The sequence below is a fragment of the Lissotriton vulgaris genome, chromosome 2_1, assembly GCF_964263255.1.
Source record: "Lissotriton vulgaris chromosome 2_1, aLisVul1.2, whole genome shotgun sequence".
NCBI classification, from domain to species: Eukaryota; Metazoa; Chordata; class Amphibia; order Caudata; family Salamandridae; genus Lissotriton; species Lissotriton vulgaris.
In genome coordinates, this window is record NC_141687.1 from 255,125,610 (window position 1) to 255,141,081 (window position 15,472).

At 40.8% G+C, this 15,472-nt stretch overlaps 1 protein-coding gene across 8 annotated transcripts in view; it reads left to right on the forward strand.

The window, feature by feature from the left end:
* The window catches only part of SYNRG (synergin gamma), a 515,412-nt gene that overhangs the window by 298,180 nt on the left and 201,760 nt on the right, over positions 1-15,472 (forward strand). For all 8 annotated transcript variants that reach the window (XM_086954875.1, XM_086954876.1, XM_086954879.1 and 5 more), the window contains one exon: positions 722-1,681. In XM_086954875.1, the coding sequence (XP_086811001.1) occupies positions 722-1,681 (960 nt within the window). The remainder of the gene's footprint in view (positions 1-721; positions 1,682-15,472) is intronic.

Sequence of the window (15,472 nt, forward strand, 5' to 3'; positions counted from 1 at the left end):
TAGGCATTGTGCCCTCAAAGCAAGAAAAAGACTAGTTCATCTCAAATCACTGGTAAATCGTTGGTAGAGAACCCATCCAAAAAGAGTACACTTGGAAGAAAAACACCTTTCCAGTGTAGATTTGCTAAATTATTTTTAATACTTTTTCACTCCTAAAGTTATTTTCATAAGAGTTCAGTTGCTGGTTGGTCAAAGGCTGTTATAAAAAGGCATTAGTGACTAACTCTTTTCCCCATTGTCCATCAACTCCAGGAGGACTTTGGTGCCCATATCACCTTTGCAACGTGGCTGGCGACATCCTGACTACTTTGTCCATCAAACCTGTCCTATTGTAACTTTTGCTGATGAATGGTTAAAACGGTTGCTGGAAATCATGGATGATATAAAATATTTTTTAACGTATTTAGGTATCACCTAAGTTACATTTAAATTGTTTGCATTCAGGAATCGTGTACTTTCAACCTGTGTCGCTTCAATGTCTCCTTGATCACTGCTATTGTTTTTTTAGCGCCAGGTCACCTCAGTTGAGGTACCTGCACGCTCTGTCTCTTATTATTATTATTATTATTATTATTATTATTATTATTATTATTATTATTATTATTATTATGAATGCTCACTGAAAGGTGAGGGCCACAAAATAAGACAAATAATTACTAAGTTTAAAATGCATTTTTATTGTATTGTCCATCTAACTATTTTCTTATTTTCATCTCATCAGGCGAAGGCTTTGCAGACTTCAGATCAGAAGGAACAGATGATGGATTCACAGACTTTAAAACGGCAGACAGCATTTCTCCACTAGACCCACCCTCCAAAGACACAAATTTCCCAGCACCTTTCCCTTCTCTCACTTTACAACAGAAGCCTCCTGCTCAGCCAAGAACTGTGGACCTTAAAGAATTGGACCTCTTTTCCTCAGTGAGTTCCTCCGGGGATCTCAGATCTCAATCATTCCCCACCAGCGCTACTCTTAGTTCAACAAAATCTGCATCCTTCCCTGCACCCCCATTACCACCATCATCTCTTCCTGTATCAATGACACCCAATAAGAGCTCAAGCCTAACTGACGAATTTGGAGATTTCAATCTTTTTGGTGGGTCCTCAAATGGTGGGCTGGTTACAGGACAGGATGATTTTGCTGATTTCATGGCTTTTAATAATAATACTGGCTCATCAGAGCAAAAGACCAATGAGAAGTGTAACACTATTAAACAGGAAGCTACTGTTCTACCAAGTTCCTCCTCTTCCACCTCAATACAAAGTGCCCAGCTTTCAACAGCAGACAACTCCAGCAAGTATGATATCTTCAAGCAGCTTTCTTTAGATGGGCCTGTACAGGGTTATGAGGAACTCCGAGATACTGCCCCATCTTTAGCAAAGATCGATGATGACTTTGCTGACTTTCAGCCCAACAAGTTCTCTTCATTCAACAATTCAGAAAAATCTCTCGTAGACAAAGTGGCAGCATTTAAACAGGCCAAAGAAGACTCTGCATCTGTCAAGTCTCTTGATCTCCCTTCAATTGGCGGAAGCAGTGTTGGAAAGGAAGATTCAGAAGATGCACTTTCTGTTCAGTTTGACATGAAGCTGTCTGACGTTGGAGGTGATCTTAAGCATGTCATGTCTGATAGCTCATTGGATTTGCCGACAGTTAGTGGCCAGCATCCTCCTGCAGCAGGTGAGGAATTGGTAAGATTGCTCTGGTGATCGTGATGATGGATGCATCAAAACACTCAACTGTCAAACAAATGTTAGTATTATTCTCAGTTTGTTTGGAAAGGTTTCTAAAGCCTTACCACATCTGAGTTTTTCTGGAAGCATTAATAGAGTACTTTGGTGATGTTGTATATCATAACTGCCCAAAACAGAAGTTGGGCGAAGCCAATGTGAGGGCATTGCACTTTGTTGTCCAGTAATATTAGAGGACTCTGTTCGGACTTCAGGGCTCTAATATTGTTGTGAAACCTTCTTCGCTTCCTACATTTAATCTCCATTTAAGAACAAACCTTCCAGCCAATGCAGTATTTTCTCTTTAATGTAGGTTGCAGTAGACTATTGTTTAGATGGCAGCCAGGGTTGTGATTTTCAGTTCTAAGATTGTTGTTTTTTTTGTGTCAGTTTGCCGAACTATGTTGTTTTCTGGCAGACTTGTCCTACTAGATGTAGACGCGCGGTTTGTCCGGAGATATTTATTTATTTATTTTTATATTTATTGTCCTCTCAGTATTTTTCAAGTTTTTGACTTCAGTATTCTTAGGCTTTGCCATACTAGAATATTCCATCTGTACCATTTCAGTATTACTCCAACTTTTCTGTTGGCTTCAGTTTAAACAGTGCCACTCTTGCTGAACATATGCTGCCAGTAATGCCAAAATTCTCAAGTGTTGCATCAAAATGCCCGTGTAATAGAACAAACATTACAGGTGCATGCCTTAAAAACTGGTATACTTTAGTCTGCGTTTCATAGCTTATTTAAGATATAAAATTTAGTGAGTGGGCACAATAAGTTTTCTCTGTAAAGGTGCACAGAGAAACTGATGTCAGTTGAAATCCATTCAACATCATCTGCCACGTAAATGATCCAAGTTTATATCCTTATCATAAATGCTGTATTTCCAAAGTGTCCTGTTTTCCTTCTATGCGTAAAAAGCCAAGATCATGTACGGTTCTATAGATGAATTTTTGTGGCCTTTAAATCCCTAGGAAACATGGTACCTATTAGGTGTGCACATGTTTGTTCTGATAATTAATTAGTCTTTGCTCTAAAAGACACCTTATAGAAAGGTTTGATATGTCTTTTAGATGTTACTATTTCAGCAATATTTGTATTTCTGTCCACTTCATTTTTGTTTTTTTGCAAACCGGACAGAACTTTGCAGTGTCAAACTTTCCTTTAGATCTATGTCGGCAAGAGAGAATTGGTGGCTAAGGTGTCTGTTTACATTCTTGTGACCATTCAAATAAAATCATCTTTGTTTTAATTTAAGTGGTGGCCACTAATCTAAAACACAAACAATCTCAAGCTAGACTGGCAACAGATTGCCCGCACCATGTAATTGTGTTTTCTTTTTAGCATCCTACCCCTCCCCTGGCCTTGGTTGCGGCCTTCATTTTGAATGTACCTGTTATTTTGAAAGCCAATGTGAAATATTGGCCAATTGTCACTAAGCCAGTAACGATGTGTCAAAGGTATAAAATAGATATGGCCAATTTTATAAACTAAGGTTGACCGATTTATCATATAGAGCAGTATTGATGCATTCCACATAGTGTACTGTCCCACAACCGCCCTGAAAGTTTATTATGAGAGGCATATTATATGTCACTGTCATGAATATTGCATTTCATATTCTCGTATCTTTTCATATCCCAGGAGTTTTCAATTACTAATTTCTAGATCATATTCAGCCTATGGTCCATATCCATGCAGTATGACATTACTCGAAGATTGATGCTCTCATTTACTCTACCTCATTTGTGTACTATAGTCATCTCTTTATGCAGGTAACAAAGTGAATAATCCCCTTCATGTTCTCAAAGTGTTACATTTATTACTTCAATGAAAACCTTTCGGCACATATCATTAATTCAAGGTTTTCTTGTATGTACGTTTGTGCGTATTGATCTGTTTTCAAGATCTCTTATCTCTTTTTCTAGTAATTAGGATTTCAAATAATAAAATCTTGAGTTTTTTCTAGTTATCGAAAGGCAAAGATCTTGATTTAATATTGCAGGAACATCCTGCACAGTACTTTCGTACCAATAGCAAAATGAGTTGTAGTTTGGTTCTAGGAAGCTCTCTGAGAGCTTGGGAACATTTTTGTGCCTAAATGCCCCTTGTAATGTTTTCTGCTTAATATCAAAACAATAAGAGGTTCAATATATATTTTATTTTATTAAATCGGTTTGAAAATACATATAATTCAGTAGACTGAACAACAGTTGTGATTTGCCCATTGCAAGTCTGTTTGTGTTTTGACTTCTAGAGAACATACTTCAGTCCAACTTTGTTGACCACTAGGCCTATTATCATGCTCCTTACATCAGAGGATTGTTGGAGATGTTCGAAGTAGAAGACTCTGTGCTGGTATGGCAATTGGCCATTTCTTCCCACCCCTAGTATACCTCATTGACTTCTACATTTGGTTTCCTTTGCTTAGTAACTCTTGATCGCCTTGGAAGTGTGTATTTAGCTTATACTAGGGGTGGAAACCTCCGCTGCAAGGGGATTCTCTGCTACTACATGTGTTTTTGAAGGCTATTAGGTTGTGGCTGACTTCATATAAAGATTTGGCATGCTTGCAATGGATAGTGTGTATCTAATGAAGTCTTCATCTTATGCTGATGGTACATGTCTACCTTTGAGTATTTAATGTAATACTACAAGAGCGCTTTTAAAGACTAGTCTTATTCTGGACTGTTTTTCTATGTCAGTCATGTCCATTGTCTGTACTCAATCATGTCTTGGGAATTATGTGGTCTTTTTCTCAAAGACTGTGAAGTTATCCCAGCTATTTGGATCTTCTGATCATGGTCCTCCAATTATGAGGTCAAAAATCAGCATAAAGCCTTCCTCTCGCAAGTGAAAATGTTCAATTTCCCAAAAGTAATACGATAAACTAGATCAGTATTGTCAGCTCAGACTATCTGATTATCTTTTTGAGTTGACATAGCAATAGAAAGTGAAACCCATCTGTGATCACAATTTGTTGATTTGTGAGCAAGGAGTTGCATTACAGATGCCATTACGAAGTCTCTTTTTGCCCTCTAATTACTAATGCAACAATAACCCTGCTGATTGTATCTATCCAGTGAATCATCTTGTCTCTTCCTTAGACATATTAGAGAGTTCTATTGACCTATCTTGCGATCGATATCATTTGGATTATTGCGATCAGATTGAGAGATTGATATTGAGATTCTAGTGTTTACCTGCTGATTTAGAGCACCTGTGAGGTGTTCTAACCTTCTCACTCATGTTTGGGACCTAGCCCCATACCCCCTCAGGCATGGAAACTTCAAATGTGTTTGCTCATTCAATCTCTGGCCTCTTGATATTGCCTAAAACAGCCAAGAAGCTTTGTTTGTTTAAAGATGCACTGCCACATCTTTGCAAAGGTTTATCTGTATACAGGGCCACTAGAATTATGTGGCAAGGGAGGACCAAATTATGTGGAAGGATTACCTAAATTAGGAGTCCAGATTATGCTGCATATTTTGTGATAGTATTACTTCATTATTTTTTTTAACATGTGTTAACACTGTCTGGCAAAGGTATCCGCTCATTAGTACCTGGTTAACACAGCAACAAGGTGACCTTTCAACTTTTTTGAAGGTCCTTCCTCTGCACGGCACGTTTTTTTAGTAACTTTTGATCAGTATGAGCAAAAAAATTAAATGTTTAAAAGCGTTCAGATTATACAGTAGATGGTAAATTGCGTTGCAAATTCATTGAATATTAAAGTAAGCGGAAAACTCAGCAGCCACAAAAATGCAGAATTATATTGGGCCTGCGTACATGCCGGAACTTTTCCAGCATATCCTGCACTTCATTGTTCATTATGTGCTCCCACTTGAGAACAAGATGTCTTTTAGATACTTTTTAAAACTAACCCCTCCTATCCTTCACAATCACCTTGGTCAATAATGATTGGCATCTTCATGACAAAGGATGTTGCATTGTACAGATTCTGCTACCTTCTCCTCCAAGCAAGTATCATTAATAGTTATAAGCTATGAATCCTCTTGTCCGCCACAACCAACAGACACCATAATTTCAGTGTCCCGCCCAGTGCTCTTCTTTTAAGAAAAAAAACAACTTTTTATTCACACAACAGTAATAAAAAATGCACAGCCAAACTTAGTATATGGCACAATGACCCTAAACAGGATTCCCCCAACCTGGCACTTCTCCCACCGGGTTCTCTTGAGCTGATCTCTCCCCAGTGACCCCTTAATGGCTGGTCTCGCCCCAGTAGTCCAGTAACAGCCTGAATCGGGCTCAGTGCAGTCTGTTACCCCCAAAAGTCATACGTGAACTCTGTTTGTGGTATCTTCCAGTTCCACCCTTGATGGTATAAAAGGTTTGTAGTAGTCCTTTCCTCGCTCCTCTGGAACAGATCTGATGGCCCGCTGCACTCTGACAGGCAGGAGGGATGGCAAACAAAATGATTCCTAGGGGTCACCATTTAGACCAGGCATAGTCCTACAGCGCAGTGACCCTGATGTCCTAACGCAGGTGAGGGCCTGACTGCTGCGGCTCCATCATAGCGCGTGTTTGTTGGACTCATTTGAGTCAATACAGGAAGTCCCAATGGGCACACATACCTGAAGCGATGTCCTTCAGTCCCTGGAACATAGTGAACCTTTCTCTTTCTGGACTGTCTTCTCCTGCAGGGCTAGGCAGACTCCTTCCCTCTTTTAGCAAGCAGGCAGGCTCCTAGGTACAAAAGATCCTCACACTTTCTTTAGCAGAGTGTATAGACTTCAAGAGTTATACCTTCACCCCTAGTAGACTGTCTCAGGCAGCCACCAGCTCTTGTCACACAGAAGTCCTTCAAATACTCTCACTTCTTTGTTCCAGTTCCAAGTCCTTCATGACTAGACAAAGTACGTGGGTTGGCTCCCTTCAGGGTCTGGATCGCTACCCACCAGCCACAGGAAGGTAGGCAATAGACTTCCACTCTCTGGAGTAGCTGTCCTCGTCCTCCAGCTGTGTCCTGTCAAGCCTAAGGAATTATTCTTTATACCCAGGGTGTCCACTGTCCTTTATAAAGGCATGCTTGGTGTGCCCCTCCAGGTCACTGGAGAGGTCCAGGACTTTGCATAGTCAAGGACATGCTTAATCCTCTGTTCACCCACTTGGCTTAACATGATGCGAGGCTCAAAATAAGAGTTATGATACCAGATACGCTCATGGTATCACAATGTGCCTGTATACCAAGCAGAGGACATTGCTGCTCCAATACAAATGTATTTATTATGTAAAATCTTTGTAACTTTTTTTTTCCTACTGAGAATATATATAGATGTGTGTATGTCTGTTTATTTTTATTTTTGTAATGTATACCACCCCCGTTCCCCCATCTTCTGTGTTAGTGGGAGATTTAACTGCTTATCACATTAATCAGGACTCCCCTGGTGGAGTTCTAGGATTTCAGGTAAGTAACCTTTCGTGCACAGTTGATGTAGAGCCGTTAGGTGGATTTAACTCAGTTTCTTCATAAGAGGATTAAACTGAGACAGAGGTATGCTAGTCAGTTTTGTAGAAATTTATAGCTCACTCAATTCACAATTGTTGTGATCAATATGGGACCCAGCTCTATCTCTTAAAATACTGTTACACTCCCCTCTACTCTGTTAATTTGAACTTCTCCTCATTTCTTTATTTGTGTTTGAATCCCACAAAAGCTTAATCGGTTTTAATTTGCAAATTTATTGATAAAAATATTTAGAATTCCTGAGTGACCAATCCATCAGGCGAACATGAAGTCTATTTAGAACTGAGCACTCTGTGTGAAAGGGCGTTGCGTAAATCTGAATATGTCTGCCAAGTCAAAAATGTAAGCTATTTTATTATTTTATTTTTTATTTAAAGTATTTGTATAGCGCAGCTGATACCTTGCAGGTTTCCTGGCGCTGGAGAATACTCTAACTGAGGAGAACAAGAACGAGTAGCAAGCGGGAGGAATTAGGGAAATAACCAGGTCTTGATCCGTTTTCGAAAGGGAAGGAGTTGTGAAGTTTGGCGGATGTCGATGGGCAGACTGTTCCATAATTTAGCCGCTGCGACCCTGAAGGATCTGCCCCCAGTTCTGACTTTGTTGTATCTGGGCACTTTTACCAGACAGGCTGAGGCCGATCGCAGGGCTCTGTTAGGAGTGTACCACGAGAACAGGGCTTGCAGAGGTCTGGGCCCGAGTCCATGCAGAGCCTTAAAAACAAGGCAGAGGGGCCTTGAATGCCACACGCTGCTTCAGAGGTAGCCAATGTAGCTTGGCTAAGGCCGCTGTGGCCGAGGATCTCCTAGTGAAGCCGATCTAGCAGCGTAACTGGAGACTCAAGTAGCAACGCGTTACAATAGTCGAGGTGACTGAGAATAGTACACCTGACTATCAATGCCCGAGCTTGTGCAGGGAGGAGTGGCATAATTATACGCAGGGAACGTAAGAGGGCTGAGCAGGTCCCCACTGTTTTTGTGACCTGGGTTTCCATACTCAGCTTGTTATTGAGCATGGCTCCCAGGTTACGGACCGAGGTTACTGGCTGTGGTTTGTCCCGTGTTTCTGGAGGCTAGAAATCGCTCGGGAACTGGCGAGGTATGTAGTTTCCAGCGCAAAACAGAACCTCAGTTTTAGAGGAGTTAATTGTAAAGAGTTCTTATGCAACCACCCAACCGTCTCTCTTAGGCAGTCGTGGAAGGAAGTTAAGGAGATGGAGTCTTCTCCCTCCCAAGAGAGAATGAGCTGGGTGTCGTCAGCATAGTTGATCGTTTTTATCCTGTAGGACTTTATTAACGTGATCAAAGGCTTAAGATACACGTTGAAAAGGATGGGACTGATGGAGGAGCCCTGGGGAACTCCCTGGGGCACGGGTGCAAATGCGGATTGGAATGGGGGAACGGATACAGCCTGTCTCCTGTCCCGCAGATAGGAATGAAACCATAGCAGAGCAGTGCCATCCACACCTGCCTCACCGAGTCTCTCCAACAGCGTCCTGTGGTTGACCGTGTCGAATGCGGCAGACAAGTCCAGCAGTATCAAAGCTACTGGCTGGCCCATGTCTGCACGCATACGAAGATCCTCCATGGCTGTCAAGACAGCTGTTTCGGTGCCGTGGGCTGGACGGAAACCGAATTGGAGGTCATCCAGGATGTTGTTCTGCTCCAGGTGAGTGGATAGACAGGAGCTGACCCATCGTTCGGCGACTTTTGCTGGAAATGGCAGGAGGGAGATGGGTCAGTAGTTTGATAGACAGTCAGGGCTCAAGGAGGGCTTTTTCAGGAGCGGGGTAACGAGAGCCTGCTTCCAAGGGGTAGGAACATATCCGCAGTGCAAAGATTGGTTGCATATACTGCGCAAAGTGCCGAAGAGATCGGTTCCAAAGCTTTTCCAGATTTTTGGAGGAAGGGGGTCAAGAGGGGAGCCCGAGGTGATTCCGAGCACCAGTCTTTCAAACTCGGATTCAGGAATAGGGGGGAATTCCCGCAACCTAGCCGTAGGGCTGGAGCCTGAGGGCGTCGAGTCCTGGATGATGGTGCTAGCTCCCGGGCTGTTGGAACTATTAACACGAGTTTCCTGAATTGTAAATATAAGGGCCCTCTTTTAAAAAGAGACCATGGTTTATTGAGCCTACTAATGTTATGGACTAGTTTAAGGACCATGCATATACTGAGATTCTTGAGGTTCTGTTCAATCCATGACCCCTCATCAGCACGCTCTGGCTTCCCACAACCATTTTAAGTCATTATCTGTTTATGAACTTTGTGAGGCAGTGCCTCGCTTTTCTCTCAGGCTGCTTATTTTGAATTCAAGCATTCCCTTGCAGATTCAGGATTTGCAAATAAAAACGTCTTTCTCCTTCCTTAACCAACAGCCTAGCTGAAAAAAAGCCTAATCAGCCAGGGGTATCTTCTTTCTTGGCAAGCCACAAGTCCAGTCTTTGCATCAGAGTCTCATAACTCAGTTTTGGGGAAAAATACCTTAGAGCTGTCCATTACCATATTTATTTTCTTCTCCACTGTAGCCAGTTTGCAAGGTCTTGAGTTGCCCTCCTCAATTAGCAGTGTGATAATACCTTGCCTTCCCCTTTGCCAGATGATTCTTGGTAGGTAAATGTGCAGCATTTAGGATAGAAGTGTCCACTACACCAACAAAAGCTAATCTTTGAAGAAATTTGTGAACCTGCGTTTTGGGGTCCATTATTATAGGCGTGGTGGTTTCCAGAGATTCCAATTTCTCTGTGGAAAATGGAAGAAGAACCTCTGCGTTTTCCTAGTTCTGTATTTTGTATTTGTACATTGATTTTTCTTTCTTTGACACGTTCCTAACATTAGTCTTCCTTGCCAAACTTTTTTGTCCAGTGAGGTCATTTTATTCATTATTCACTTTATAGCTTCCTTCAGCTCGTTTTAACAGGCTTTATCAGTGACTCCTTGTATATATGATTGACCCTCATTTTCTCATTGATCATCATCAGCACGGATTATTTCCACCAAAAAGCAGGAGTCCCAAGCATTTCTTCGTTTACCTTACATCGGGAACAGCCTCTAGTGCAGGCTACACAGGCAAATTACACTAATTTTCTTTAAAAAAAAAAGAGTTTTTAGAACAATAGTACCCATTTAAAAAACCTCTTTCACAAACCTTTTTTTAAAGTAAATGAAAGGAAAAGAATAAAGGCAATGTAACCATATAAGCTGAAGTAATGTTAAGCTGTAAATCAACACTCTATCCGTAAGGGCATCAAACCTTCCAGTGTCTTATCATGCTCTGTATTTAGCATTTGTTTGGCCTTTTTTAGCTTTTTGACCACAAAATCTTTCAAAACCTTCATGAAAGTACTTCTTTCAACATTCTTGGAAGATAGGGTATTTTTCTGTAATTACCTTTTTTTTTAAATTCCATCTCTTTTTGCTGATGTTTCAAATGTGGCAGAACATGGTCAAGACATATTCCCATTGGATTTGTATTCTCTGCCTGCCAGTTTCTCACTCCCCCAAAAGGTGTGAGCACTGTCATTCCCTCCTCAGGCCCTCTTTGAGAGAACCAGAAAAGATCTCTCAACAAGGACACAGGAAGAGAGTTGAAAACATCAGGAATCTCCCTGGAAGAAATTCGGAGGGCAAGAAAGGGCTGTCTGCTCTTCTACCAGTGCTCCCTTTTTCACTTTGAGGACTCCCACGGGGAAGCGGGGGGGGCTGGGATCCAAAAAGAGATACCATGGAGAGAATCGACATTACCTGTCGACAATCCAAGGTGCCAGGGGTATACAAATGATTTGCTTCTTCATCTAAAAGGTTGTGTTCAGATAAGGCACTACCCCCCTTTTCCTCCTCTCAGGAATCTACGGATGGAATTGATCTTAGTCTGTCACTGCTGGATCACTTTACCCCTCTTCCAGAGGATACGATCTTGGGGTCTCCTCTATACCCTTAAATCAGGGTCTCCATTAGACCCTTTCCCCCCTGGTTTTATATATGGTATCTAGTATGGTGGCTAAACATCTGCTTAATAGAGAGCTAATATCAGGTCAGTTTCCAACAGTGGAAGCGGGCATCAATTTGCTCAATGTTGAAAAATCCTACCTTGGATCCCAATGATACAAAAAATATAGACTTATGCTGGGGCTGCTGAAAGTAACGCATGCAATGGCAAGATAAAAACCATTGCTTCTTTGCTGTATTGTGCCATGCATCTTCCTAAGACCAATTGCACTTCTCTTAATGAGACCACTACAGCAATTTCTGGAAGGTGCCAGTTGCCAGGCAGGTGGAAAGACAAATTCACTCTGTCTCAGCTGCAGCTCATCCCTTCAGACAGTGATGCTGTCTGGTGATTTATTTATAGATTATGTTTTATTACTTTTTGGGCAAAATTGACTTCTCCCTTTCAAGTTGCGTGCTCTTATGGATCATCTGCTGGTCCAGGGAACATAGTCTTTGAAAGAAATGACTTGCCACTTCAATCTGCAGGAACTGAGGATGGTAAATCTGGCCATGAAAGGTTTCCTTCCCTCATTCAGGAAGCATTCACTGCTTGTCCATATAGAGAATACTACAACCAAGCATTGCCTGAACAAGCAGGAAGTAACGGGAACCCAGAGCGTTTTTTTTCCCCAGGAAGCTCAAAACCTCTGGAGTAGTTGATAGCCGAACTTGAGAATCACCGGAGTCCACCTCGTTGGGGTTCAGAATGCTCAAGCAAACTCCCTGAGCAGGTCGTTGCTGGACAACCGCTAGTGGGTCATAAACAGTTCAATTTTTCAAGACATCTTCTGTAACTAGATAGATCGCTTTTCAGACCCAGAGAACAAAAAATGCCCAGAAGTTGCCTCAAGATTTTACTGACCAGTAATGAAGGGAAATGCCCTGTGGACCGTTTGGTATGCCAAATTGCTCTGCACCTTTCCACAGACTACCCTGATCCCAGCAGTAATCAACAAGCAGATATACTCAAGAATCAGGATGATTCTAATTGCACCACTGACCACCTTCACCTGTTTTAACTATTGCAGAAGAGCCTGCCATACAGATCGGATCTTCTGCATAACTCTGGGGACCAGATTCTGCATCCCAACCTGCGATCAATGCATTTGGTAGCCTTTCTCCAGAACTCATCCAATATGGACACTTGAACTTCCCACAAAATTCAATGGACTTTTTGAGAAAATCTAAACATACATCCACTGGAGCATCCTACCTTTTCAAATGAAGGCGATTCGGTATCTGGTGTTTTTAGTACAGCTTTGATTCTACTACCGGTCAATTAGAGCCTTTTTACCATATCTTCTTCATTTGGCCAGATAAGGCTTACAGGTCTCTTCAGTAATAGTTCACCTATCTGCCACCATGGCCTTCAGAAAATGTCCTTCACAAACTTTTTTTTTCCCCCTGAAAAACCCAGAGGTTAGTTAAGGACTTCCTGGAGGGTGTTAACGTTTCTCCCCCTGGTTCAGAGAGCATCTCCTTCTTGAGAGTTAAATATTGTCCTTTTTAGACTCTCAGCCAGTTCATAAAGCCTCCTTACAGTTACTCTCCTAGAAGGACACTCTCCTTGTAGCTATAACATCTTCACACAGGTTCAGCAAAATACAGGCTCTATATTTCCTTGAATGGTAATAAGAACGTATCCAAAATTCCTTCCTAAAGTAGTTTCAGATTTTAATGTGAAACAAACCATTACCGTACCAGTGTTCTTTCACACCCCTTCTTCCCTGGCAGAGAGATCCCTCTATTCTCTTGATGGGAGAAGAGGTCTGACATTTTTTTTAGATAAAACTAAGGATAGTGAAAAATCCAAACATCTGGTTTTAATTATCATTATACAGTTTTGGCAACTTCAGTGTTCTCTCTAGATAGATTGCTTCTTACATTCTTCTCTGCTACATTAAAACAAATTCAACTTTGTCAGTTAACATAATGCCCATTCAACCAAGGGTAAAGCAGATACTACTGTATTACTGAGAAATAGCCCCATTTCCGATATATGCAAAGCCGCTATCTGCATATCTGTTCCCCCCTGTAAAATACGCTAGTATCTTGATTCAGATTCTAGAACAGATGCACAAGTAGGGCAGGCCTCCTTCAGAAACTTCTTTGCGTTGTCTTCCTTCATTACCTTTGCTTCCTCCTTTTTAGGGGATGGACTTACGATTCAGCTAAGTGCTTACGGTTATCAGTTGAGATTCTCCGAAGGAAAATGAACAGTTTCATATCTATAATCCTAGTTCTCCTTCAGGAGAATCTCCAATTGAAATCACAAGCAACCCACCCTTCTCTCCAGTAAAAGGGAAAAGTTGAATAATGTTCTGCATTTAATACAATCTCTTTCTGACATTGTAAAGAAAGAACTGAGGCAACTGCCACTTACAGTGCATGATGGGATACTGGAGAACTTGGAGCCCTTGGACAGTAGAGCCTGCATTAAATGCTGATTTATTTTTTCAGTTCTAACATACAACATTATGGCCTTCCTGAAGTAAGGTGAAGATGTAACACAGAAATGTATACTCTAAGAGGTATTCCAGTTTCACACTATTCATGGTGCTGGGAAGTGACTTAAAATAAGTAGTTGCTCTTAAACTCAAAGATCATTTCTTTAGGCTGCAGTAGAGTTCCAAAGCTAGAACACATCTGCAATAACGTGTTTTGGCCGATAAACTGCGGGAATATTATCATCATATTAGGAAAATCATTGAAGTATTTGGTAAACCATGGTTGCAAATTACTTGCATTCTGTTTCCTCATGTGACCGTGGGGTTTAACCAACGGGAACAGCAACTCACATCCTCTTAATTTATGCTTTCTTGGCCTGTTTTCTCATTTTCTTTCAGCACATGCAATGTGTTTGAAACGGATCACAGCATGAGTTTTTTAAACAAGTTGAAGTATCTGCAAGCCGCCTTTGTCAGCATTTTGTTAACAGTGAATGATAATAGCTGATCTCACCATGATTTCTTATGTATATAACCATTGATGACATTAGATGATATCAACAGTGTTTTTTTCATCAAATGTTGTCATTTTCAGAAGTTTTTCAATGAAAAGGTCTCTTGCGTTATTTAAAGATCTAGCATTCTTCACTTTGTGTTCTAACTAATGTCCAAATGAAACCTTTGCTTACTCGGGCATGGCAATTTTGAATATACATTTCCATTCGCTTTCTCATTTTAGCAAAGCAAACACTCCCAAATGCCAACACATTACTAAGAAAAGTTCTAGAAAGAATGTTCAGTTGCAGAAGTTGCATGGTCAACTCAAACAATACACTGCAGAACAAAAGAAAGTGTAATGCATCCTCTACCCCTAGCATTATTCATTTATTAGGTCAAATGGTCCAATCCTCAGGTGTTTATTTAAATTAATCAATATGCTGTTACAGTGCCAAGCTAAATATTTTAATGGAAATTTTATTTGTACTCGCTTTCTCTTTTCAGCATGATTATTCTCCTTTCCTTGTTTTTCTGTGTTTGTCAAATACATTTCCTAATATTGTTATCCTATGTTACATGTTTGGACAATTTAACCTCTGTGAAAACGACTGAATTGTAATTGAAGGAGAACTCTTTATGCAAAATACCAAGCTCATACCTACTAAATTGCAAGCAATTCAAACTGCACCACCCAATAACAGTCCCTTTTATAGTTTGGAATCATTTTTGGGAATGGCACAAGGCACAGTTGCATGAAGTGTAGGGATTAGGTATAATAATATTTTTGTTCGGCTTATAACTAGAAAGCTGACTTTTGGCTCCTTCCTGGCCAACACCATAGGTGAAACCTTTTGGTGCATAGAGACACTTGGAATGTGGAATATTACTTATCTTGCTATTCAGCTATTGCTGCTGTTTTTAGTGGCAAAATAGTTTTGTGAAAGATCTTTTGCCTGATCTTCATGTAGGTTAAATGATGTAGAGGAAAAAAGTGGAAGCCTGCCAAAGAATCCACTGATGCCCTTGTTTCGTATAACGTGTTTTAGCATAGGTTCATTCTTTTGGATTGAGTGGTGCAGTTTTTCCTTGGTTTTAAAAGTAAATTGTGGATAGTATAGGTGGGAAGTAGCAAGGGCATTCCATTGTTAAGGGTGCAAGAGTTCTCCTTTGGTAACTAGACTGGTATTCTCTATTTGTTCAAACTCAAAACTTTCTCATGAAGGGACAGTATCCCTTCTCTTTCTCCTTCACCATTTTGCTAGCCCTCACTTTGTTGTGCCAGCTATTTTAAAAAAAAAGATACGAATAATAAGGCTTC